The 27,503-nt window shown below is 40.3% G+C and overlaps 2 protein-coding genes across 12 annotated transcripts in view; one reads left to right on the forward strand and one right to left on the reverse strand.

Moving 5' to 3' along the window:
* Positions 1-232: 232 nt before the first annotated feature.
* Positions 233-6,828, reverse strand: COMMD8 (COMM domain containing 8). Its single transcript, XM_054823126.1, has 5 exons — positions 6,700-6,828; positions 5,404-5,559; positions 4,252-4,404; positions 2,382-2,537; positions 233-709 (listed from the first exon to the last, which is right to left on the reverse strand). Exons 1-5 carry the CDS (start codon positions 6,742-6,744, stop codon positions 689-691), a joined length of 531 nt encoding a protein of 176 aa, XP_054679101.1. The 5' UTR covers positions 6,745-6,828; the 3' UTR covers positions 233-688.
* Positions 6,829-18,672: 11,844 nt separating this feature from the next.
* Positions 18,673-27,503, forward strand: part of ATP10D (ATPase phospholipid transporting 10D (putative)) — a 49,767-nt gene continuing 40,936 nt past the window's right edge. For 4 of the 11 annotated variants that reach the window (XM_054823082.1, XM_054823080.1, XM_054823086.1 and 1 more), the window contains exon 1: positions 19,186-19,291. The gene's annotated coding sequence lies outside the window, so the exon portion shown is untranslated. Of the gene's footprint in view, positions 19,081-19,183; positions 19,292-23,769; positions 23,960-25,616; positions 25,721-27,503 lie in introns of those variants that run through there. The other 7 variants (XM_054823085.1, XM_054823081.1, XM_054823083.1 and 4 more) reach the window with 4 other exon arrangements.

Consider the following 27,503-nt stretch of genomic DNA (forward strand, 5'->3'; position numbering starts at 1 on the left):
GTGTCTCCATCCTTGGGAGATACTCAAAAGCTGTCTGGACATGACCTGGGCAGCTTGCTCTAGGTGACCCTGCTTGAGCAGGGGAGTTGGACAAGATGACCTCCAGAGGTCCCTTCCAACCTCAACCCTTCTGTGACTCTATACTGCTTTTATTTGTAAAGCTGATTTTTCCCAGCATCTAAAAAGATTGAGTTTAGTGATTAATAAATGAAGAAACAATTTACTGCAATTATTCACACACAAAATCAAGTGTTTATTTACTATTTACAAGTATAAATACATTATGCTACAAGTTCTCTGTCATTTTCTTCATTATCATGGCACCTTAGATAAGGATAACATATTATACAATTAAGATGCCTTAGTTTTAACTAGGCACCTGTGCAGTCACTGTCAAAGTTTAACCAAAACAAATACGGCACACGTTGTGATGCTTTTCCATAGTTATATAAATCTTTAGTACTAAAAGCAACTGTACACTGGATTTTTATATTTTTGTTCAAACAGATAGAAGATTTTATTATTTTTATCAAAGGATTAGTAGTTTATTTGGTCACAAGTCCTAACGGCCTTCTCACTTCAGTATTTTATAGCATCAACAACTTTTGCCTTTCCAGAGAACTTCCCCGCCCCCCCAAGTCAATAGGGGAGTCATCACCAGCAGATACCGTCAATGATCTGAATTCCATCATTTCAGTTGCAAGACAACCTTCAAAAAGGAGAAAAGGAATGAGATTAAAGTTGGATGAGGCCAAAACTTAAAGCAGTCTAGGAAATACAGCTTTTTGCTTCCTGTTACAGTATAATATGCAGCTATATAAACATGTCTTTCCTCTGGAAAATACACCATCCCTCTCTCAGCTCTCTCTTACAGCCTCACACAACTATCACTTCCAATAACTTTCTTTAGCATGTACTGCACACAAACCACTCCTCAGCTCCCTGTAATCAAAAAGTAGGATGGCAATTTCCAGGTCCAGTGAGAATTTCCAGGCAGAACCGAGGGACCATTTCTAGAGTGAATTCCTCCTTGTGCACACATAAAACTAAGTAAGGAGATGACAACATCCCTCAGCTTCCATACAAACCTTCAAGCAGAAGGTATATGGAGAATGAAGTCTGTCCCAGAAGAAACCTTGTTTGCATAATATAGAGTTCATGACAAGCTACTATTTTTATTTAGTTTTGGAGGGGGAAAAAATAAAAATAAATCGAGGTGAAAGAAAGCTGTTAAGGGCTCTCATTTCATAAGAGCACCACGTGTATCTGGACTAATGTATTTACCTCACTGGGAGCTATGTAGTTATTCAGAGGTCTCACATCAGCCTCATTAAAGTAACTGGTACACATAATTTTACTATCTTTTGTAATTCAAAAAATAACAGCATTATTATAACTTAGTATTTAACTATGAGCTATAAAACTATTATTTCCAGTTGTTATACACTGATAAAGATTATTTCTAAATGTTGGTCTACAGATTCCAGCTATAGCATCCTAACGTTACATATCTACAGATATCTATATATCTAAAGAGCCCCCTTACTTGCTATATGTTATGAAGCAACTAGAAGCTGCTGCTAACTTCTAAAACATGTTGATACAACACCTATTCTGCAAGATGTCAGAGAATTCTATCTCTCGGATAACAGACTTAAATATTTAAGACACTTTCAGATTAAAAAAAACCTGCTTTCCTTTATAACGGAGCCAGAATTAATACTGAAAGGTAACTGAACAAGAGGCACTCCAGGATTCACAGTTATCACCAGGGTGCAAGTCAGGTGACATTTCTTCCCCTAACAATTTCTCTATAAATCCTCACTTCCCTTAGCCTTTTCTATAAAGACATCTAAGACACTCCAAATAAAGTTCCACTTGAAATTTTCTTTCTGGTTTACTGTATTGGAATCTTTGTAACCTTCTTCCTGATTTACTATGCCATGGAAATTAAAGCACTCCATTTGAACCAAACAACTCTTTCCGTATGCATTCCCAGCCACTGACATTTGGTGAAGCTGGGAAACACTGGAGTTCTTGCCAGTCTTCCAGGATCAACTCTCATCTGACACTTTGTCACTTCATTTGCTTCTCCTCCTATTGTCAAAACAATTTTTAATGGTGCTCTGAACAGACTATTATGCTTATCAGGATTCTAATTACATTTTTAAAAAATTCCAGACTAAACTGTGCTAAAAAACTCCTGAAGTTTATCCAAGATAATCTGCCTTATGTAAGGTTTTCTGTAACTCTACAGTCATTTTTCCAATGAATTATTTACTTTGGATTTTCAACAAGATACCCAGAACAAACAATTTCAATTAAAATAAACTCAGTACATGAGAAGTCAGGAAAAAAAGAATGATATCAGTAAAAGCTACCTTATTAGCGGCTTCCAGTGCATTTATTAGGTTCTGTAACTCTTCCTTATTCATCTCTATAGAAATTGGTTTCATTTCACCGTTTTCTCTCACATCCAAATCAAGATTGACAAGTGGCATTTGCAGCATGGAGAGCTTATCACTGGAGAGAGCAAGCTATGCAGATTGATGAAAAAACAACAAAGTGTAAGGTGGAGCCATTAAGTTTTTAGTCTTTCATAGCATCACATCGGCACTTTTTATTGATAAATTAACAAACATCAACACGACAAGACTAACTTCTCACAAGCCATCTCTGCAGTTTTGCTTTTGGCTTTTCCTTCCTGTTGTTGGGATTTTTTTGTTGTTTCTTAATACCAACAATACCCTGAAATACTAAAACCTCTGTTCATAGCAATGCATTTGTCAAAACAATTTGTTAAAATTACTGGGCTGCTACATTTTTGTATTCTAGGTGAAAAGAAAGGATACATTTGATCATGGCTCTTTAAAAATTAATTATATGAATTCTGAAGTCACTGTATTCAAATAGTTCTGGCAATCAACAAGTAAGAAGGGTCTTACTGAAGGGGACAGTTGGGAAAAAGAGGTCACCTTTGTGCATTTTTCAACTCTCTCTACAGCTGATCCAACACTGTCAGATATCCTATTTGACAAACACTGATGAAGACGATTACATATCAATTATGCTTTCTTTTTTGTTTATTATTGTACTCACTCTAGTATAAACAAGGCCTTTATAATACATTAAAATCAAAGATCAGTTGATAATATTGTAGGTCAGTATTGTACACACCTATCTTATTTATTTAGAGAGCAGAACGTAGTATAGCAGAAGAGAGACAACATCCTTGGTAGGATTCAACTATGGTAAGCAAAAAACTATCACAACCAGCTCAAGGAATAAAAAAAAACCAAACCAAAACAAAAAAACCCCACCCTGGTTTAAAGCAAAATGAATATAATAGTTCAGACACGTATCAGAAATTTCTATCACAAAATAGAAAGAGACTCAAAAAATCCTCCAGAAGAAAAAGTTAAAAGAAACTACAAACAAAAAAACCAAGAGTTCACTAAGTCTAGTTTATATTTTTGTCAGCAGTAAATGCAGTTAGCAAGAGATCAATCCCTAGCAACAGTACATCTGAAGCACAATATGATGCCATTATTTGCTCTTGCAAAATCTTGTCTATTGTAGGCACTGATCTTTGATTTCCAAAGCTGTTTGCTGCACAAATTTAACACTCTTGTTGAAATGGAAAAACAATTCAACAGCTCCCATGGACTAACTAAACAATATTACTTAAACTGTTTACATTTTAAGTCTTTGATAGAGCATAATTTAAAGCAGCTGTTTTCGTAACCCCAAAGCACCATGCAATTTTAGTCAACAGTTATCATTGGCTTATTTTCAAAATAAGTCCAAAGATAAATGATTTCAAACTGATTATTAAATAGTTGTTTATTGCAGGAATCTAAAAATTTGAAAAAAAAGTCAGAGAAACACATCCTGAATCAGTGTACAGCTCTTAAGTAAATATTTCTTCTTCCTTTAAGTAAAAATACTGTCTATTCAGGCCTCAAAATCATAACAGCATACGAAATTTTCAGGTGTTCCTGAATAACATTCAATCGCCTTTTAGGAAAGGGGTAGGTATTGCAGCTTTAAAAGAGAGGAGGAAAAAAAAAAATTTTACTTTTAGTTTATACAAATTTTTGGCAAGTCTTTGATGTCTTATCAGGAATGTGCTTTTCTGATACCTATAAAAATTAAACCATGCTCCAGAATGAGCAGGCCTAATGGGACTATATCAATAGTTACTTCTATGTTGTGGAATGCTTCTTTTAAACATTAAGGCAACACTCTCACCTTTAACTGCCAGTCAAAATCCTGCAGCTGGGCAGAAGAGATTGCATTTACTCTTTCCACTAGTGCATTCCTAATTTCTTCTTTTCTGCCTTTTAGACATTTTGTGATTGCTTCTTGATAGTTTGCATTTAACTCACTTATCTGCTGAGCAGCCTACAAAAATAAAAATTATGATTGCTTAAACAAAAAACCCACAGAAATAACATGTACCACCTGTACTAACTGTGCTCTGTAGATATCCAAGCTTCTACCCAGATAGCTGTTATACTTGACTCCATAGTCTCATCTTTCTTATACTGCCCTCAGAGGCTACTCTCTGCATTTGATAGCTAGTCAGTATTTACCACAGCAACATATAAAGAAGAAAAAAAAAAATTCTTTTCATTTACATTAAAAAAGACCAGATAATGGAGGCTTTATCGGCCACCTTAGACACCACCCTAAAATCAGAACAAAAGTTGCACACACAAACAACACAGGTTTAGCTCTGAAAGTTTCTGAACATCAGAGTGGAGACAAAATACCTTGGCTTAACTGAAACAGACATACTGATGTACACACTTTGCTATGGCTACACAAGTAGCTTGCTTTGATCTAGATACCAGCATGTAGTCAAAACACAAGCAATGGCCAAATGATAAGAATTAAGATTTCAGGTAACGGAAGAAGTTTTTGCAAAGTTTATACATATTGGAATGTCCCTGTCCCATATGGTCCTCCACTCACAGTCTAGATTATTATTTTTTTTATTTACCTACAGTCGACATTTTAAACCACTTCAAAACAGTAGTAATGAACAAAGAGAGCCAAATAAGAGTATGAATTGTCTTCATTGCTAATGAACAGTAATGACAGGTTATGTATTTTAAGGAAAACATTTAATTTGGTGGCACTTAAGATATCAATTTAAGTGACTAAAACAGTACTTTAACAAGTATTATTCAATTTTATTAAAAAAAAATCCGTGTCTAATTTCACTTTTTCTTTTTAAAAAAAAAGTATCTCTAAATGCTGCTAACCTATCTGTTTAGGCTTAGTCTGCTACTATTCAAATACTACACTGTAAAAATACTTTACTACTAAATAAACTACAAAACTAATCACTCCAGTATGATCTCTCAAAGTCAATCCAAGTCAGCAATGAGCCCTTACCTCTTCATCAGATGTGTTTTTGCCAACCACGGTTTTGAAATGCGTCATTGTTTCTTCTAAAATCTCCATCCACTCCGACAAGCTCCAAATACTGCCATAATCCTGGTATCGAGGATATGCACGGCCACATATGCCATCAACTATTTTATGAAGGAACTGAAACAATGTGATACATAACTTAAGAACAATTCTATCAGAGTTAACCTACACCAGATTGACATGAGACTGATCAGGCAATTCAGTTATCACCCCTCCCTTCACCACGTACTGTCTCAATGCTTCCTCTGAGCGCAGCCCATGTACCATTCCAAAAAGTCATAAAGAGATAGTCCCTGAATATGAACTGTCCTCCCCTCTTCCCCAAAGTCAATTCACAAGGTTTGGCTACAGAAATCATAATGTGATTCAGATTCACCTAGGACTTCATTTGGACTTAATAGTTTTGTGCACAGCTATAACATACTGCTGAGCAGCAGAGCTGCCACACCAAAGGGCACCTCAGTCACCTCTGCGCTGGGATTGTCAGGATGCAAAGCACAACTCAAAATGCTCATCTCAAAGCCTGTGCATCTCTCCAGTCTCCCAAACCACTACCCTCTAGCACTAAGGCTCTTCCGTATGCCTGGCTTCTTGGCCTGCTGCAGCGATTTTTCTTTGAGCACCGTAGTGAGGCAAATCCAGCCAGCCGGCTACTTCACCGGCCGGAAATCGGTGAGCCTCTCTGGGAGCAGTCGAGAGCCCCCTCCCCGCAAGCCGCCTCCCTCAGTACCGGCTTATAGCGCCGAGCCCTCAGAGAGCGGAAGACGGGCTAGGAAGAGCTCTAAGGACATTTCAAACATTCTAACAGCAACGCGAGCACAGAAACACCCGCTAGGTACACCCCCAGCGTATTTTGAGCTGGTACTTTACTTTTCGTTTCGTTTTGGAGAGGCCCCGAGAGGCCGGTGAGGGGAGCTGCACCGCTCTGCGGCCAGGAGGGCCAGCGGACGACGGCCTTCGCCTCCCCACAGGTGCCGGAAAGCTGCACCTCGGCCTCTCCGCGGCCAACACCGCCCTACCCAGCCCCGAGGGGCTTTACCGGACACCACCCGGCCAGGACCGGGGAGCACCCGCCTGTTCTCGCCGCGCCCCCACCCCCGGTTCGCTTCACGGCGGCAGCGGCCCCGAGGCCCCGTCCTCTCGGAAAGCAGCCACCTACATCGGGCAGGCTGCTGACCGGAACGGCGGCCGCTGGTCCACCTGCCTCAGAGGCACCAGGGCCCCGCTGCCGCCCGCCCGGGGAGACGGAGAGCCCACCTCGAGGGCCCGTCCCGGCGGGAGCTTCTCCAGCAGCCGCAACATTTCCAGACCTTCCCGGCCCTCCGCCGAGCACGTGACCGCTCTGGCGGCCCGCGAGCAGGCGCTTCCACCTCCCCTCCGGCTGCGAGGCGCATGCGCATGGGCAAAGACACCCCACCCACCCCTGCCCCAGATCGCCGGTTCGAGTCCCAGCCCCGGCGCCGCGGGGATCGCTCCCCCCGGGTTCAGCGGGCAAGTTGCCGCTCTGTGCAACCTTCAGCCAGACGGCCGATGAAGTTGAACGCCCCCAAAATTTTACGAGCTTTTATATGCAATAACACATCAGCTGTTTTTACATTCTGGCTGTTTTTCAGCTTTGCTTTTTCACTCTTAACTGGCCAACCTCCCAACTGATGGCAGGGGAGGCAGTTAAAGGCTTACAACAGGGACCACATCTCTGATATTAAACAAAATTGAGGAATTTAGGAGAAATACTAACTACAGACGTCCATGCTGCTGGTACAGTGTTTACCATGAACAACTCAAGGCTTGTTTCTGCTTTCCCAAAGTGGGAGTTCAATGCTGACCAGATCATGGAGGAGGTTTATGGAACAGAGTTTTAACATTAGCAATGACCTTTCCGTGCCTTAAGTTGATTTGAATGCGAACGTGAAGAACCAAAAATGCCCTGACCACTTGTACGACAAAACCAGTACGAATTCAAGTCCCAGCAAGGCACAAAACTGCACAGAAACTGAAACACCTGTAGGCAGACCTTAATTCACTGAAATCACTAGGCTAATTCACAGGCAAACAATTATGCCTACGTAAGTATAACACTGGGCCATAAGAATATGAAAGCAGCTACAAGTCTGTACTGGTGGATATAAGGTCTGCGGAAAAACCCAGGCTGGTTAAGTCAGTTTGTAGCACGTCTTCTCCAAAGACCGGTACGTGGCCTTGTAGGAACAGTGCGGTGTGGGGGAGTTTTGGAGAGGAAGCAGATGGGGAAGAACCAATCATATATTTTGCTGGCTGTAAACATTCAGATGCACCCAATTTCTCTCAGGGTTTGCTACTACTCATAGATGACATTTTGAATAAAGATTTCTGGAAAATATATTTAATTTTATTATGCAGAAATTACTTGATGCTGCTGTTAAATTTAGGAATAGCTGAAAATGCAAATAAAAATTTATTTTATATAATTTTCAATAATAATTTCCTTTACTCCCCCAGAACTTGCTTTGTTAGGTAACTGGAAACCTATCCAGTTTCTTTTGACCGTACAATGTTGCACACTACAAAACAGAGCACCAGGGGGAGCGTCTGCTCCAAACAAAACAGACCCAGAGACAAGACTGGAGAAATACGAAGGCGATCCAGATTTGGAGAGAAATAAATTAGGGGAAATAAGGACAAAGGTAATGAGTGTCCCGCTGAGTTAAAAGGGACAAAACAAGTGAGAAATGCAAGAGAGCAAAGATGTAACATATGAAAAATAGGAACACAGGAAAGAGGACAGGGAACCACCATTCTGTCTGACACAATCTCAGTGACCACTTTCAAAGCAGCTTATTTTTCACAGATCTGAAGAATAAAGAGAGTCACTTTTCATAGATGAGTAGTTTAAAATAATATTTTGGATTCAACCTACTGACGTATGATGAGCAAAGTCAGACTGCACACGGAAAGCAGAGCTGGTTAGCTAAATCCATGTTTCTGACCCCATGTACAACTACTAAGTAGTAGGGCATACAAAGCTGGCAGTTTGGAGTTTGCCTGGACTTGCATTACTTGGATCTGCCATCAGGTCTTAGGCCTTAAAACTATCAGCTTTTCATGCTGCTGTGCCACAGCAGCAATAACCCACCCCACCCCTCTGAATGTAAGCTGTCAAATAACCGCAAAATCAGAGACAGAGAGGGAAACTTGTAGAACAGTAGGCAGGTAAGAGACTCCAGGCCAGCTAGAAAAGAAGCAGCTTTATGAGAGAGAAATGCAGAGTGAACTTCACATTATAGTATCCACATTGCTGCTGACTTACAGAGGGGTTTGTTTGCTTTTACAGATAACCCACTACCTAAACTGCAGCATTGAAACATATTTTAAAATTAATCCTTTTGTTGCCCTTGCTTTTAGAGGAATGGGAAGAATTAAAACACTGGGAAATAATTTAATAATCAGAGGTTCTTAATACTATAGTAGCATAAAAGTGTTTTACATTGCTCTGAGTATATCCAGTTGAGGAAAGCATCTGAGCACCAGTATAACTCTGACCCATAAGAACTATTAAATTGGTATGGCAATAGCACTAAATAGATAATTCTGCATTTTACCAACACAGAGGGGCCAGTAAATGGCATTTTTAAATACAGAGGAACCATGAGGTTCCGGTTCAGATTAAGCTGAGCTAAATGTAGGCTGCCATGGAAAAGGGAGGTCCCAGTGGTCTCCCAGCCCCTGTTTTCAGCTCTGCTTCATTTCCCCGTCCCTTCTGCCAGCATTAGGGTGCCTGTGCCTGCAAGGATGACACCGCAACTGATATGGCTGAAAATGAATTGTTATTTTTGCACTGATTTATTTTTTTCACAGGTTAGATTTCAGCCAGGTTGGAACAGAGCACCCCTTCGAACAGAAAAGAACTTTGTCATTGGGACTGCGGGGGAAGACAAAACTACCCCTTCTGGCAGCCCACACTTAGATGAAATCAGTCCTGAAACTACAGCTTGACACATATCAATCAGTGAACCACTTCAATTATTAAAACAGGAAGCTTGAAAGCTTTTGTAGAAGCTTATGTATAAACATGCTCATAGTGATATGATACAGCTGAAGGAGATTGAAAATTATGTATCTCTATTTAATTTTTACACTCTGACCAGCCAGTGAAGTTCATAATAAGTGAGGCTGGATAAACAACATGGCATCAAGTCCAGAACATTCTTTATCAGCTATTTGCTCTTCATAATCTCTAATCATAATTTCTCCCAAATGAGAAATTAGTTTCTTAACTTATTTTACTTGTAAAATTTAAGCACATAAAACCATTACAAGTTTTCGTTCTCCCCCCCACCTCACCCCATTCTGTAAATATACATGTGTATTAACTCTATGAGACATGAAGAGTACAGTATGTCATGCCCAGTGGATACAGTCTATGTCCATAGGTCTGTACTTGTCACTGTCTTCTCTAGCTTTTTCCAGTAAAGAGATGTAATTAGAGGGACTTCTTAACTGTTTCTGATTTCACTTCTCACTCTGAAATTTTAAAATCCTCTTGCTGGTTTCTGTAGCAGTTCAGTCCTTCCAATAGATTGCACTGATGATTTAGCAATAATCACCTCAGAGACACACAATTTACGTACCAAACTCTGTACCGCTTTTCACAGACAAGAACATACTCAAGAGGTCATTCCAAACAGCTCTGCTACACTGCAAGATTTTCAGAGGGGAACTGCTATTGCCAGACTCTCCGAGCATAGTTTGAAGTACCAGATGGGAAAAATCTTGTACATATTATTCTAAATCAAACAAGTTACTATCATAGTTTTTTTAAAATATCTGTACCGTATACATTTGGACATCTGCCTGCCTGAGGTAGTGGAAGGACCAGGAGCTGGTATCACACCCACTGTTTGGTAGGACAGAGGCAGAGGAATAATTTAGACCAGAAGAGTGACCTACTCTAAGGAGCCTGTAGTTGGCTTGAGCCATACAACCACTAAAGTAAAAGCTCATAGCTCAGCGCAAACCAGAGTCACTGACTAGGGCTGTATATTCACAAGTCCCACTGGTCACCATCTTCTGCCCACAGCTGGGCATGCACAGACTTACTCTGGGACCTGGATATCTTGCCTTTCCTCTCCTATCTCCAAGACACATTTCTTTGCGCAAGTTTTGAGAGGAGAGGGAGGAGCCTTCGTCTCCCACCCAACGGGAGTCTCTGTGAATATTCTCCTAAATTTCCCTTCCTGCAATTCAGGACCATTATTTCTTATCCTGTGTTCAGGGAACCTGCAGAAGAGTTTATTTTCATCTGATTCATTGCTACCATTTTATAAGGAAAAATTTATTGTTACTATTTCTATTCTACATCCCTCTTTTCATGCCTAAGAGTTCTAGGTGAACTGAATACCAGGTATGCGTCAGGACTGGAATTTTACTCACCATGTACAGGTCTAATAATTGTAATGGCTGGAATGCAAAAAGACAACAACAACAGAAAATTAATAATCACTTTTAGGGCAGATTCAGTAAAACTATAAGCCAAATATTCCTCCATTTCTCTAAGTCTAACCCTAAGGTTTTAATATTAATAATGAACGGTAATAGTGTGTATGTGCTTTTCAAAATTCTTTGGGCATCATAAAAGATAAAAGAAAATGTCCTGTGGGTAGATTATGATGACTCTTAGCCCTAAGAGTAAACAACAATTAGTAGACATTGGAATATGCTGCATAGCAAGTTGCACCAACACATCATAATAGCAGTGGGGAGAAAGTATTCCTAAAATAATACACACACTCCCCTCATCCATGCAAGGAATTCATCTACTGTATTTATTATATGACTCTGAATTGAGAGATACTATGATAGCTACTATAGATTTTATTTTTATCACATAATATTTTAAGGTAATGAAAACAGCTGTTGGTCAAACAGTTGCACTAGCAAACCTCTGGTTTTGCTGACAGAGGCTGTTTCAACCAAGGGCACAGAAAGAGAAGGTAATTTGAACAGACTAAGAAAAAGCACAGTTTGTTGATACGGCTATGTCCACGTTAAGAGTGCTTTTGCCAGTACAGCACAGCAGTGCTTTTTTACCACTAAATCCCTTCCAGGGTGAATACAGCCAACTTGCTCCAAAGGCAAATGGCCTTGGGATTTACAAGTCTCTCTCAGTCTTGTCAGTCTGTGTCCAGTTTGGCAGCACATCATGCTGGCCAGAATGCCTGGATCTCTTTGGGATTCCTAAATAATATGTAAGGGGCAGCTTTTCACATCTACGTCCTAATTCTGCCCTTCTCTTTTCCATGGGAAATAACATTTGAATAGACTTCACTGCAGACTTTCCTAGACTCCTATTAAACAAATCCTGTCTATCCATGCTTGTATCCAAGCTCAGGAAAGTGGAGTCAGTTAGTACACTTCACACATAGAACTTTCCTTGAAGGATATTTAACATCTGTTCCCATATTTTCTTTTCCGAGACAGACGTTGAGACTACCATACTTAACACAGAACTAGGATAAAGAAAAAATTCCAACTCTGTCACTATATTCTTTCCTACCTAATTCATCTTCTTGTATCTGAGTTTCTCCACCTGCAGAATTAAAATAGCAATATCTGACTGTTCCTACAGATGGTGTAGGAATCCATTAAGCTTGTGGCTTTACACCATCATGTTTATTAACTTTAAATAATATCTGATAAGAACCAGCAGTTCTTCTGTATTTTGGGAAAAGTATCACCATGGCAGCAAGCCAGATCTGTGTCCAGAATGACAGAAATTCTTTTTTTCTTAGGAAACACATGGCAATATGGTATCAAACACAGTAAATGTACTGCTCTTGAGGAATACAAAGAAATACATTGCAGAGGAGGCGGCCAGAAAAAAATAATTTGAAAGTGGTATCTTCTCACAAAGCTAACTAAATATTCATGTATTAATTTGAAAAGTAGATTTTGGGAGGCAGTTGCAAGAGTCCTGGACAACTTCTTTATAGTTACCTACTTTTTGAACTTTGCTAACTGTTGCACTGTTGCTGCAGTTGTATAACCTCCATGACCTCCATGACTCCTGGGACAAATTCTGCTTTGAGTCATATTACTGAAATTCCCTTTTTTGTTCAGCATGAGAGTGTCTCAAATTAACAAAGATACAAAAAGAAGAGAGGCACACTGCATACTTCTCTGCAATGGCAAACAATTTTCTCATGGCTTAGTCATTGATGAGTAAGGGAGTCATGCCAATAAAACCATTGTATCTCAGCTTGCCTATGTATAATCTCTCTTTCTAGGTAATAAAAAAAAAAATCTTCTAATTTACCTAAAAGCATTATCAGCCAGCTGAAAAAGTCTGAAAACCGTCTGGCTCATGCACAAATGCAAGACTTTTATAAGTTAGGAAAATGCATGTATTTATGAATAAGGTTTGCTATAGTGAAATAATGAATCTCATTATGCAGGTGTCAATAGCTTTGATTAGTATTTTGCTCACACCAGATTTGCAATGGTTTAATGTTACTGCATCAGTAGAGATATTCTTAATTTTCAGTGAAGTAGCTGAGATGACATTTGTTTTTATTTGGAGTTACTCTGGAGCAAATTCTGGAGAAGAATAATAATTTCCAGATAATTTCTCTTTGCACTGTGAAGACATGGTCTAATCGTTCTTCCACAAGCTACTGTAAGGAATGTAGTGAGAAATTTTCCTTTCACAGTTTGGAGAATATTTCAGGAGACATTCTGAGTGACTTAAAATAGAAATTTTACAATTACATTAATTTTCCTAGTTTTCCTTAAATAGTACCTATAGGAGGAAAATAAGGAGAAAATATAAATTGTTCATTCGAAGACAGGATATGTTTTTTCCATATGTTAATTACAATGCATTATATGACATAAAATCTTAGTAAAGAGCAGTTGTTCTAATATTGTCGCATATAGTACTAGTTAAAAGTAAACCCTAGACTTCCTTCTAAGTTTGAACTTGACCTACAGATACCTATGAAAGTATAAATCTGTCTTGTCTTTACCATGGCCATGGCTTTCCATTAATTAATCTTGGATCTGTGATGTACTGGGCTACCCAACTGGATTAGAAACACGCATGTGGTAACATTTCTTCCAAGTTAGCTAAAACCATAGTTGTGCTTTGTCTTGGTCTATACTTTATCTTGGTCTATACTTCATCTTGGTTTACACTGGCTCTAGAAGGTGAGATGATCAGATACGAAGTCTGCTGGGACAAAGTTTCACCTTTGAAAATGTTTAAATACATGTGAACCATAAAAATGAGGTTTTATCAGTGTGGTGTCTTGTAGGCATTTTTTATCTAATACTAGGTATCCTGAAATTAGATCAACCATCTTATGAAAAAGCAGCCTTGGACTTTCCCTTGTGGAAAATACCTGACAGAATCAAAAGTCCAAGTGGCACCTTCATATCCATCTGCTGGATTATTTTTATTTCTTCAAGAAATGGATATAGTAGTTGTGACATAAGTAACTATGTTAAAATAGTGAAAAATTTTGTTTAGCAAGTTGGAGTCATCTGTTCATCAGAAATCATGAGTTAGAAAAATTGTAAAAAAAAAGTGAATAGAAAAAAAGCTTGAGAAAAATTATAACGCAGACAATAAGTTTCTACAAGCAAAGAGAGAGAAAAAAGCAGCGTTTACTAAATAGTTCATTTGATATCACTGACTCAGCTCATTTTATTAGCCAATAGAGTGGTTTGATAAAAAGAAGATGCAGAATTAAGATTATTTTGTGGATCAGATAAAATCGACAAGTCAAATAACTTGCTTATATATACAGTGAAAAGGAAGGCACATAAGTACGTATCATAAGTGCATATCAAAACTGTTCTGATGCACAATAAAAGTGTAGCAGTGTAAACATGCTAATAACAAGTTTACATCTGTAGATAAGGCTGAAGATTAGCCATAGGAAACCGCCACACCACAGTAAACAGAAAAGGAAGGGATAAAGCACTTTACCCAAGTGGTGAAATTCCACTTAGCTAGTACTACCTTCTAAGCATACACACCTTCCCATCAGCTCAGACGTAGCAGCATTAGGTGGTGTTCCTTTTCTTTATGGTTTTGCATCTTCTTATTCAATGGGCCTGTGTTAGTTCAGCAGAGTAGTGAACCTGGATTGTTAGAAGCTGGAGTCTCACTATAGATTACCAATTTAGCTTCCCGGTTGTAGAAAGTTCTAATGCCAAGATAAGAGGTAAATTCCTGCTCCATAGGAGCTGCAGTAAAATGATGGTATCTCAATTAAGGTGATTTTCTGCTTGTCCTGGTAATTCAGAGCCCCTTAAAAGTGAAAGACTCTTTCAGATTCCTTGTTAAATTCCAGTTAGTAGTTACTTTCTGCAGAAAGGCAACAGAATGAAAATCCCTACAACAAAAAGTCCCGTCATCTTAGTGACTTTCAGGATGGAAGTTCTTAATACACATGATGGCCAGACCACAGTGAGTGGTATATCAGTAAATGCTACATCAATAATAATAATAACTGCTACTGACTGCTAATAACTGCCCTCCAGAAATGGGATCTAATGCAAGCTTCCTGATTCCTGGCATTCTGCAATTGGCTAAACATAATCGTATAAACCACAGGAAAAGCATGAGAATTGCACGAGTGAAACCAAGAGTCAGCTACTCCCTTAAAACTTTTATACACGAGCTACATCATGGCAATTTATCCAGCATTAACTAAGGTCTGAATGGATTTTTTAAACTGCGTTACACTTTTGACTGGACACTTATTCAGAATTTAGTTAGCCTTCATTCAGTTTGATATAATTCATTCTTATCTGGTTTACTTTAGCAAAATAAAGGTGGATGGAAAAACACCATGAACAAAAAGAACTATTTAAACCATTAAAACAGTGGTCACTACTCATATAAGAGCAAATGAGTATGAGATTCAGTTTAGAAACTAGAAGATAATTTTTAACCCTCACAGCAACCATACTCTGGAACAGTTTTCTAATACAGTAATATGAGCAAAACATCTCATTACTTTTAAGATAAAGTTCAGTTTATAAACTAGATTACACGGCATGCTTGCAACAAGAAGAGAATAGATTCAACAACCCAGAAGGTGCCTTTCAGGAAAGTTCTCATGACAATATTTACATACCTACCTTACCTCTCTCAAGATTTGAAAAATGTACATAATATACACAGAATATATATTGCACTGTAAAAATATAAAAACAAATGTTAGATCTTTCAAACTAAGCATGCAGTCTCGGAATCCTTAGCAAACACTTTCACATTGTGGTGTTTATTCTCTCGTTTCAATTTTTCATTTGTAACATGGAAGTAGTAATACCTTCTTATCTCACAAGGAGCTGTGAAGGAAAATTCATTAATATTTATAAAATGCTCACTCCAGCGATGAACACAATCTCCTCATAACCCATACAGATTTAGATGGTGTACAGTAAACAAAAGTTATAGCCACACACAGACTAGAACAGACAAACAGCTGTCTCTCTCACTGTGCATCCATCATCCTGTAAACTGAGTCAGACTGGGGTCCTGTTGGGAAATGTATCTGAGGATCTCATAGTAAGAGACTACCTTAGTGCATACGCACAACAGACAGCTTTAATTTGCACTGGCAAAATATTGGGTTTTCACATATAACATTGGTTAGGAGACTAAATATATTATTTGGCCAATGATCTTGTAAACAATACTTCAACGTGATTTAAAATTTAAGGTTTTTTGGTGAAATCTCTGCTACAGTTAAATTATTTGGGTTTACCACAGAGCTAAGGAGGAAAAAGGTGATAAATTACTAGGTGATAATCAAGTCACTTTCTGGCTATAAATTATGATTAATACGCTACCACTTCTTCAAAGATATTTAAAGCAGTGTGCATATCATAGTAAGTCACTATTTATACTGCAAATACATGCCAGATCTCTCAGGCACATCCACTGACCTGATATGAATGCACTTTATACTTGCTAAGCCGGTCCAGGAGTATCCACACTGCAGTAATGATAACCATCTATGTCTACAAACCCAAATCTCCACCGGCACTGCTATTTATGTGGATTTGGCACTGGAACGTCTGGAGAATCTTACTCTGGTTCTTAGCATTTCATTAACTTGAGGTGCTCTGGGAAATGTTTGATGGCATGCTATGACAAATTTCCCTCTTCCTTCCAGGTCTTTGTGGGAAAGTTTTCAGTCTGCCAACATGTTTAGTAGACAGTTCCCATGATGTAAGTTCCTCTCTTTTATGTGCCCCAACCAGTGCCAATATGAGCACAGCTGGACGAGCTGTTCATGCTTGTACTTGCAGAGTTATTACAGCCATGAACAGAGGGTTTGAAGAACACAGAAGACCAAAGAGCTCTCCAACTGTGCTGGAGTCATCAATGGCTCTCACACACTCATAGTTTTCCCTTTTCATGTGGCTGTTCAGGAGTGAATATGAAAGACACCTGCAGAGCTCTCTAGAAGAAGAGATATATCTATATGGATGACATTCAGTATTATTACCTCCACTCAGAAAACTGTGTGAGATTTCTCAATCAAGCATTATCTCTGGTGACTATCTTCTTTGTAGTTACTCTTCCATAGGATACTTGGGAGAAGACAGTATAATTACACTTCAGACATGCTAGATGGTTCCTTTGCATGCTTGGGATCAAGACCATTTGTACTACTGGACAGTAGTACAAAAGGATAAAAGTGAAAACGTGTGTAATGGCCAACTCAGGTGCCAGTAAAGCCTCCCACCCCCCCAATCAGACCTATGTCACTGAACAGTTCATATTCCCTGCTTCAATACATCTAATTAAACTGCACAGAGTGCTGCACAAAGGCAGCTATGCTCCTTCTGGCAGACAAACTAGCTCATTTATGGTTTGGTCAGGTATTTTTGCAGTGCACTGATGTGCAGATCTAATTGAGGCAATTGTTATTGCTGGGCAAACAAGGGAAACAAAATGATGCTTTTTGTAATTGTAAGCTTACAGAATGGACTGACATGCATGAAAAAATATGAATGGGAAATGTGTGACTCTGCATATGAATTATTTACAGCTCCGATGTGAATACAGAAGAGATGGCTATTTTGTTAAAAGCAGTGTGATGTTCTCTTCTTTCTCAAACACCTATGCTAACCTGAAAGTTCCAATAAATCAGTATGTTAACCAATTAAACAACATTAAAGTAACTGTTTTCCGGTAGGCCTACTACCACCTTGTGTCTTGCAGCAGCTCACTCTGCCCCCCTCGGAGATGCATCCTCTTTCCTACAGCACCTGAGCCAGCAAAGGTGGTGGATCCTGCCAAGGAAACAGAAGAACTCTGTATCTTTTCCTGCCCAGAAGAATAAACCTGCATAATTTCAAGGCAGTGGTTATGGACTTCCTTCATGTAGATGTATTTTTATTCCATCTGACACGCTAATATGTTTTGAAATTGTCGCTAGCCATATGGACGCTTCAAAGAACAGACCATCAGCTGCTGTTCACTGAAACATAACTAGTGTTTTCAGTGTGTGGTCAGGGATACGGGGCATGCTAAAATGCAGGACAACTGAGGAAAACAACGCCATGCACATGGGAAGGAGAGCACAACCGACTACTATTGCTCAGCACAGCTACCCCAGCTCTCTATTAGGAGCTCCTTGTAGATACTGGACAGTTACTGGTAGCTCCAGTACATTTCAATAGGGACTAAGGAGTCTGCAAGTAACTTTTTCTGGGTTGGTTTTTTTTTTTTTTTTCTTCCTTTTTCAGCAGAAGATGGTCTTGGAGAAGGAATCCTCTTACTTTGATGTAAGAGGCCATGTGATTTCATTGTAAGGGGCAGCCTTCAAGAGTGCTCTGGAAAGCAGTAAGAGCAAAAATGACAGTGTGGGGCTTCAAAAAGGGCTATCGATGAAACAACTCACTGAGGTTCCTGATGGCAGTGATTTGTTTGAGATAATTCGGGCAGTTTCTCAATAGCCAGAAGCTATTCTACTTCCTAGAAAACAACAGTGTTTGCTAACCTTGATTAGCCTAGTGGCTAGAAAACTTGATGTTTAGACAGGCTGAGCTGCCTTCAGTGCCAGACTGTCCTGGCAAAAGATCAGGAACATCAATTTCACTTACAAGCTGTCAAGGGTGTCAGGTTCTGTCACAGCCATGCTCCTGCCATAGCCTCCATCTGCCGAGGCCTCAAGGGGGGGGAAAAAAAGCCTTTAAACAATAACTAACCTTTGGATGGGCAAGCGCTGTGGTCGGCAGAGATTGTAAAAGCAGCTCTGTTCCTTTTTTTTTGCTTTGAAAATTCAGCTCCTGAGCACGGCAGGAGAAAGATGGGTGCACAACTGCTGACGCCTGGGCACGACAGCCCTTTGCCTGCACGCAGTCCGTCGTCCTGGCTCGGGGCTGGGTTTGCCCCCGGCTGGGGAAAGGGTTTGCTTGGCAGTACCTAACCTCGGCTCCCGAAGCGGCAACCAAAAGCCTGGACCCTACAGCAACAAGCAAAGTTTCCTCACCCGGGGCCGTGGGATGTGCGGCGGGGGCCGTTTTTGGAAGGGTCCCCGGCCACAGCCCAGCCCGGCGGGTCCTGACTCAGTCACTCCCCGGGAGAAAAAGGGCAGAGAGGGAGAGAGGCGAGAAGAAAAGAGCGGCAAAGGGCCGGTAACGTCTGGGTGAGGTGCGGAGGGCGCCAGGGGAGGGAAGGAGGGAGGCGGAGGCGGTCCGGGGCGGCAGAGGGGCGCGGCGCAGCCGCGGGGGGCCGGGCAGCACCGCCGGGGCGGAGCGGCCGCGGAGACGGAGCGAGAGCGGCGGGCGTGGGGCGGGGGGGGGAGGGGGCCGCGGCCATTACGCTGGGGTGTGCGCGGTGCCACCGGTAAGCCCGCCGGGTCAGGCGCGGGGGGGGGAGGTGGGTGGGCAGGCAGCCTGCCTGCGGGGCCAGGGGCGCGGCTGGTATGGCGGGAGGATACCGGTGCCGGGCTCCTGGGCCCAGACTTGACAGGAGAGAAACGTGGGAGCAGCGGCCGTGGGAGAAATTCGCACTAAGTCGCGAGGAGGCTTTGACGGAGCCACCCGCGTCGCCGTACGGCCGTGGGGACAAACGAGCTGGCAGGAAAATGGGGTTCCTTGCGGCTGCTGGCCCAGTGGGAGGGTCGCGGCCGCCGGCCTTCGGGCCTCGCAGCCGGCCTCGGCTCTGCGGGCAGCCGCCGGCAGCCAGGTGCTCCCGCCGCCCGGGACGAAGGCGAGGCGAGGTGGCCGCCCTGAAGGGAGGCGCCGCCTTCCGGGCCCTGCGCGAGGTGCCTCAGTCCCGCGGGCGCCCGGGAAGTTTCGCCGGGCAGGTACCGTCCCTCAGCTTGAGGGGACCGTGAAGCGCTCTGTTCTCGGCGTGAAAAGGCAAGGTCGTCACAACCGCCCTGTCCGTTTTCACCTCCCGGTCGGAATCGGATGTGGGGTGAGGTCTCCTCTTCCTAATCGCGGGTGATATTTTGAAAGCGTCAGGGGTCTGATCCGGCCAAGTGCTGCGGGGGCCGAAAAGCCCCCGACTGCAAAACCCGCCGGCGGCTTCACGCCGCGTCGACGGCTGAAGCTCGGTGGTACCGGGGCTGTCCTGAGCAGTAGGAAAGCGTGGTTTGTGCTATTATGTTTTTAAATGTCTCCTGGGTCACGAGGTCACCCCTGCGTGTGTTAGTCTCATCGACTGAGCTGCTCTGGAAGCAGACCAGAAAGAAAAGGTAATTAAGACCTTGATTCCAGAAACAAAGGCCATTGTTTTAATAGTTCATGGCGGTGATTGAGGGAAGGGGTGTAAGCTTTTGTGTGCTTTACAGATTTATGGCAAGGAAGTAGACTTAGGCCCATGTAAGTCACAGGGAAATCCCAGAAGCTTCAGGAAAGTATGGAGGGGTGCATAGTGCACACGGTCATTTACAGGATCATGCCACAATAATAATTACTGGGGTTTGTAATGAAAAAAACGTTAACAAGGTTGGGAAAGAAAAATCAAAGTTCCTAAAAGGAAATTGTTATTCTGTCAAAAGTACAGCTGCTGAAGAAAAATGTACTTTTGATACAAAAATTACTATTATTTTCATACTGAAATAATACTTACAGGGTATTCATGTCTTACCAATGATTATAGTATTGACAAACCTCTTATTTAAAAACATAATTATCTTCATATCATCACCATGAGAGAACAGAAGTGTCATTATTCCTATTGCAGCAGAGAGGCTGAAATGATTTCCCAAAGATCAGAGTGGAGTTTAATTCTCTTAACTCCTTTGCATGCCCCAAAAGCTGGTCTGAAGCCATCGTTGTAGACTGAATCTTTACAGTTAGTCTGTGAGCAGTTAGTGTTGACAGGAGCAAAAGCTAGGACTGACAGACAAGGATCATATTCTTTTGTTAATTGCCACTACTGTGGATGATCTGGATTTCAAAGGCAATAGCCACAGCTGATATATATTTCTAATGAAAACTAGACCAAAATCAGGATTGAGTGCCCTACATAAGTATTCAAAGGCACTTACTCTAATCTGACATTCCTGTCCCACGTCTCTGTGCCAAGGTGAGTACTTTCACAGCTGTAAGCCTGATCGGGAAATCCAATAATGTTATTGTCTTTCAGTTAGTAAAAGGTTTTGCAGATCAATGAGTTGAACCAGGTTCCGTAGGTACCAGATTGATTATGAAGGAGGGGACAAAGTCTCAGATCTTGCAGATTTCACTTAATATTCAGGATGCTGATTTCACCTGTTAGCTGTCCAAGACATGAATTGTGCATCATCCCTATACTTGGAACACTGAGCAGGAGGTAGGAGAAGCAAGAGCATCTCCTTTCAGTGTTAGCTTTTAAATCAGTTCAGCTACTCAGGGCACTGCTTCTTTAGTGACTTAAATAGTTTTGAGGTTACTAGGGTCAGAACTTGAGCATTCTTAACTCCCTGCATTTTTTTCTAGGCTCCTATATTTTTTGGCTTAATTTTTAAAAATAAAACTTTTAAAGAAATATATTTGTAGTTGAGCCCTGAATTGCTGTAGGACACTTCTCTCTTTAAGGCCTTAAATATCCTTTCAAGAGGCATGTTTTGTAGTGTTGCAGAAACTTTCTAGTGGTTAAAGTGGATTCACAGGTTATTCCTGGCAAAAATATCCCCAGACAGTAGACAGATTTATTGCTTCATGCTGAATACCTGATTGTATTCCTGAGGTTATAGAAGAGTCACTTTTGTCAAAAATTCACTGCAGTGTTGGAGGATTATGTTCACTGCTGTTTTGAATTCTGTTGAACAGTGTCATGTGGCTGATGACCACCTGTATCATACGTAGTTGTAGTTTCTGGAATGACTTTTAAAAGTCTTATCTTGTTCATATAAAGCCAGAGACCATCAATATATACCAATATACTGTTTAAAATGGAATTAAATACTGGCATAATATCTGCTGTCACATTAATGAAATGAAAATGCATTTATGTGTTCCAAGTATAGGGATGATGCACAATTCATGTCTTGGACAGCTAATAGGTGAAATCAGCACCCTGAAATATTAAGTGAAATCTGCAAGATCTGAGCCTAGTTTAAACCTGAATATAATAAACAGTATTGGAAGAGAAGTAAGAAGATAACAAGTGTGGAGATGAGTAAGAAAGGCAAGGACAGAAGCAGCAATACTAAAATAAGTAGAAGTGCCACGAAGGATTTCATGAGGCTGAAAGGAAAACTGAACACCTGGATAATTTGAGTCTGACCCTCAGAACTGCCTTTCCAAAGGGATCTCCCACTGAAAATCTTAAAATGCTAAGGAAAAAACACAGTGTACAGCTTATGTTCAAAATTGGCCCTGTCATTTGCAGCTGGACTGCATGCGAGGAAGATGCTTTATTAGCAGAAAGTAGGAGCTGTGCTTATGCACAACAGCTGTTGCTTGAACCTACAACACAAATACACTGGATCAGCACAACAGCATTGACAGTTAAGCTGTCAGCTGTAGCATTACCATCCCTTTGAAATCTGCAGGTATCTCACATCTGTTATAGCTGTTGTTACAGCTTCTTAAAAATCAGTAGGCTGTATGTAAATTGCTCGTATTTAAGATACACTTTTGGTAGTATGACTGCAGTATGGTTAAGGTAACTTTAATCTGTCTGAAAACCAGGTAAGCTACACTGCTACAGGCCTTGACATGAGCCGTCTAAATCTGCACAGTACTTGAAGACCTTCATGGAAATCTGTACTACTGTGGCTTAACTGCTATTAGTTATGCATATATTAAGTAGCTCAGGTTATGCCCACACATGTAGCATCCACATTTCTGGCTTCCAGCATTGGCAGAGAAGTCTGTTTAAAACCAGAAGGCCTTTAAGATAAAATAAAATCTAGTATATTCATTTAAAGTGAGCTGTGGAGGATTTTTTTGGATTTGGAGTTGTGCTCTTTTTGTAACCATATGTATAACCTCCTTTCCCAGATCTTTTGAAGAACCCTAAAGCATTAAACCTGAAAGCCTCTCTGGATGCCTTGGGAGTTTCTGGAACTCTTGAGGAGCTGATAATGTAGATGTCTTAGAAAACCAGAAGAATAGGACTATTCAGAGATATAACCTAGGAATTGGGGAAATCAAGTACAGTTTCTTGCTGTAACAGGTACTTTCAGTATAAATTTCAGTGAGTAACCTAGACCTTGTCTACACAATAGAGGTTTGGCCCTTTAAAGAAATCAGCATAGTTAAAAACCAGCAACACTGCCAATATGGATCCTTTTCCTTTAAAACTGTTTACTGTAACTTAGGGAGTGTACACTGACTATGAAAAATATCATATCCTTTTGCATTATATGAACACCAGTATAAATTTTTTAACATGGCCCAGACCTTAAGTCTTACTGTGAAATTAATGTGAATTTTATGCATATCAAAGCATCTGCAGTGATTAAATGCTGCATGACCATAAGCTAAAGATACACTTGTGAGAAAAGACGGTCATAAAAGAGTAGGACTTAACCTGGAAGATTTTGTTTTATAGTTTTGAGAGACCAATGTGGCACATGAGAACAGGGCATAAAGCAGAACTTTTGAATGGAGAAAAGGAAAACGTTTGCACAAATTGTAACTCTCCAGCAGTCTTCAGTTTTATTTTGAAACTGGTTACCTGTAGCAGAAGTACATGATTCATCTGAGTCTTAAACCTAAAATTTGATACTGTATGGTTCACTTGTGTCTGTAGCTACAAGATCTGATTGGCATCCTAAATAATTTTACCCAAGGTGGAAGAGATTTTCTGCTTTTATGTACTGCTCCCATGCTGTAACTCATAAATCAGCACTACTGTATGTATGGTTTACTATTAAATTACCTTGCAATTGACCTTGTGTCAGGGCCTTGGCACTTCCTGGGTTTTAATGCATCCTGCTGATTGTTTTTCAGTTGTGAAGAGCTACTAATGGCTGGCTTAATGTACTCACAACCAAGAAATTTCCTTTCCAAGATGAGGCATTTCAAGGCTTGCAGGTTTTCAGTGTTGCCCATGCTAAATCAGACTTTGTAGGTAGGTGTGCATGGCAAAATATTGCCATAGAATTTCACTTTTCATAGTAACATCTGCCTTCCACTCTTAATGCAAGAGTTCTTAGCATCCCCTTTAATGAATATAACTCAGAATATGTGGTTGCAAGTAACCACATATTTTTCTTAGAACTGAAGTTTTGATTCTTCCAGGTTTTTGGCTATTTGGCCCATAAACTGGCAGCACAAATTTCTTATCCAGATCTATTTAGCATATTAGGGTGTCTCTGCAGATTTCATATTGGCTTGCAAAAACATGTTACAAACTTGTGAAATTGCATGTTACAGAGAACGTGGCAAAGCTTAGGAGAAAAGAAGTATTTGTTCTTCAGAGTGTAAATTAATCCTTAGGCCATGGCTCCCTTAAGCTTCTCCATTGTCTAATAGCTTCTGAGTTTTCAAAGATGACTAGGTGGTGTTTTTAACATTTAGCCTGTATAGTTCTGACACTATACTCCAGTTACCGTGTTGCAACACAAGTGCTAGTGAGCCTGTGCAGTAACACTAGCTAAGAGGTTTAAATGGGACTTTGTGTGGATCAGGGATGATCTGCTCTTCCATAGCTTTGTGTAGTGTGACCTCCATCTGGGATAGCATTTTTTTTCTTCCCGTGTCACCCCAGAACTTCAGACCTGCAGAACATCCTGAAATATTCAGGTAGGGAGCTAAGAAAAGGGGTATTGCTGGAGACATGCATTGTCTGAATTGCTTCCCTCTTAGGTGCTGTAGACATTTTTCAGGTAAGATAATGCAATTTTATTGATTGCATTTCTGTTTGCCAAGAATCAATTGAGTACTTCCTACTGGAAACAAGCCCAGATGACACAGAAGGCCTCCTGCACGTTATGTCCAAAGACTGTCCCTGAGCAGGAACAGGATAGAAACATGCACCATATGCATGCATGTGCCAAAGGTCTGAGGAACATTCTTGTGAAATATGTCATTTACCAAGTGTATTTAACAAAGAAGACCGAGGACTAACTATTTGGAGATGACAGCAAAAGAGAATGATGTTGTCGGAAGGGATGAGGTGGTCAAGAGAAGCTGGGGTAAATGGTAGGGCACTTCACATGATGTGGGCACATGACCACAACATAATAGTAAGGTGCAGTTCCAGACCAGTATAAGCATTGGCTAAATTATCTACACATGTGTTTTGCAGACAATCTTGAGAAAGAATCTGGGGTGGGAGAGGTCAGTGATTGCCAAGTGATTTGCCAAAGGCTGCTGAATAATATAACTGGAACTAAGGAAATTTTAGTCTCAGCTCTATCTCCCTGCCTGAAAGCTAGGAGTGAAGGCTTTCATGCAGATATTCACAGAATTGGAAGCTGACGGAGTTTAAAAGAGACAGTGAAAGGCAAGTGATGGGAAAAGAAAGCAACTTTTGGACATGAGATATACATAGAAGAGAATGCTTGTACTGGGCTTTATGATGGAAGGCCCTTCTTTCAGGGTACAGACTATTTAAAAATAGGGGTTTTCTCAGCATTGCCACTAACAGAGTTATTAAAGGCTTTTTTATTGTGATATAGGATGGTGAAACACGGATAGCGTATAGTGTTCATCTGTCCTGTGGTAAAAATGACACTGCTGTGCCTTGCTTTTACAACCAGCTATTGCACATTAACCGTATCTAGTCCTTCCAGTTTTTCAGACCTCAGAGTGCTTTATAAGAGGAAAAAAAACAGAGTACATGAGGGAACTGAGGAAGAGAGAAAGCAAATAATATGTCTGGTATCAGGTAATTCCCTTCCACATTTCATAATGATCATGTGACATGAGTGAGCTTGTTACAAAAACTTGCCTTTTTGCATGTAAGATATATCTGGATTATCTCTATATCCTCTATTGCCACCTAGCAAGATGAAGTAGTGTTCACTTGAGTGTATAGAGTGAAAATGAGAACAGAGTCTAGCTTGTGTGATGCTGTCCTCAAAACTTAGAATATGATCATTTAGGCTTCATGTTTTCAAATACATGAACATTATTCTTGGATTTTTTTAAACATACACTAATTTTTAAAAATAAACCTTTAAAATAGTCCTTCAAAGTAACTCATCTTGTGGGTCTTTTGCCAGTGTTTAAAAAAACATCTGCTGATTGGTATTACTACTTCAAATTCACATTAGCTGGAGCACTCAAGAATTTACTATGAAAAATGACAGGACAAGAGGGTCAAATAATGTTTTAAGAGAAGGGATTTCATAGAAAAATTGTTTAAAACAGCTTTTATTTGGTCTTCAGCAACTTCATCCTTTACAATATCTAACATGAAGTTGATGAATCTCCTTTTGACCTCCTTCTAGCTAAGGAAAGAAAAGGTACTCATTACTTTATGATCCAAATTTATTGAGGAAGAAGAAAAATATTCAAAAGAAGAAAAAAAATGCCAAAGAGATTTCTGAAGTTTGAAATCTCATAAATCCTATTTTAAACTGGAAATGCAAATGATTAAAAAAATAAATAAATTTGCAAATAGTAGCTCAGTCAAATCCCAGGTGAGTCAGAGGGCGTTGTGGCAGAGTATGAGATCCAGATACTTTTTTCTCAAGATGCTGGTGAATTGATTCACCTTTTTGACCGTAGGAGATTACTTATTGCCTCTCATACAGTGTTTCCAGTGTGGCGCAGTTGTAGTCATTTTGTGTTAGTCCATACAATCTTCTTCAGAGTTTTTGTAAAAGTTGTTAAAATTAAATGCTGAGGATACTGGCAGAAATGTGCAGTGCACACAAGTGAAATCTGAGGTTTCCTGTTGCTTTTTAAGCTCTGTTAGTCTGAAGGAGGATGGGGAAGGGTGGGGCAGAGGTTTTGTAGCTGTGTCAGGAGTCAGGGAGTGCACTGCTCTTCAACAACGCTGTGTGTGCAGTTTACACCTTTGGCTCCAGACGTCGCGGTGAGGAATTCTGTCCTAACATGCTGTCACACCAAAATGTCCAGTACTCACACACCCCCCCCCCTCCTTTTTTTTTTTTTTTTTTTTTATTTTTAACAGTGACAACCAGGTATCAAATGCTACAAAAAGTAATAAATCATGAAAATGAAAAAGAGAATTTAGGAGGTTTTGAACTTTGTCAGGTTTTCTCTTTTGTTCTTCGTAATTCTCAACTCTTTCTTTTCATCTTTATTTGTATGTTACTGATAATGTATTTCTTAAGCTTTTAAAGGTGGTTTAGCTGTATAAGTTATTTTGCGTATATAATTTTCACTGAGTGAACAGCATCTGCCATTTAAAGCCTTTGCATTCCCATTCGCCCTAGGAGTTTATTTTAAGAAAGAGTTTCTTCTGCTGCTGCTTCTGGTCATAGAAGTCACTAGTATCAGATGTTTGTTTGGTCTTATGAAAATAAATATGATTTTCTCTACAAATCTGACCAGGTCTCAAATACCTGGTTCATGTGACATCTTGAAAAAAATTGTGATGTTTGCTTTCTTAAGTTTTCCACAAGGATATTGCATATTGTAACATAATTGTCAGATTACTGCTCTTGTGCAAAGAATTATCATTTCCAGCAAAAGTATGG

The sequence above is a fragment of the Grus americana genome, chromosome 4, assembly GCF_028858705.1.
Source record: "Grus americana isolate bGruAme1 chromosome 4, bGruAme1.mat, whole genome shotgun sequence".
NCBI classification, from domain to species: domain Eukaryota; kingdom Metazoa; phylum Chordata; class Aves; order Gruiformes; family Gruidae; genus Grus; species Grus americana.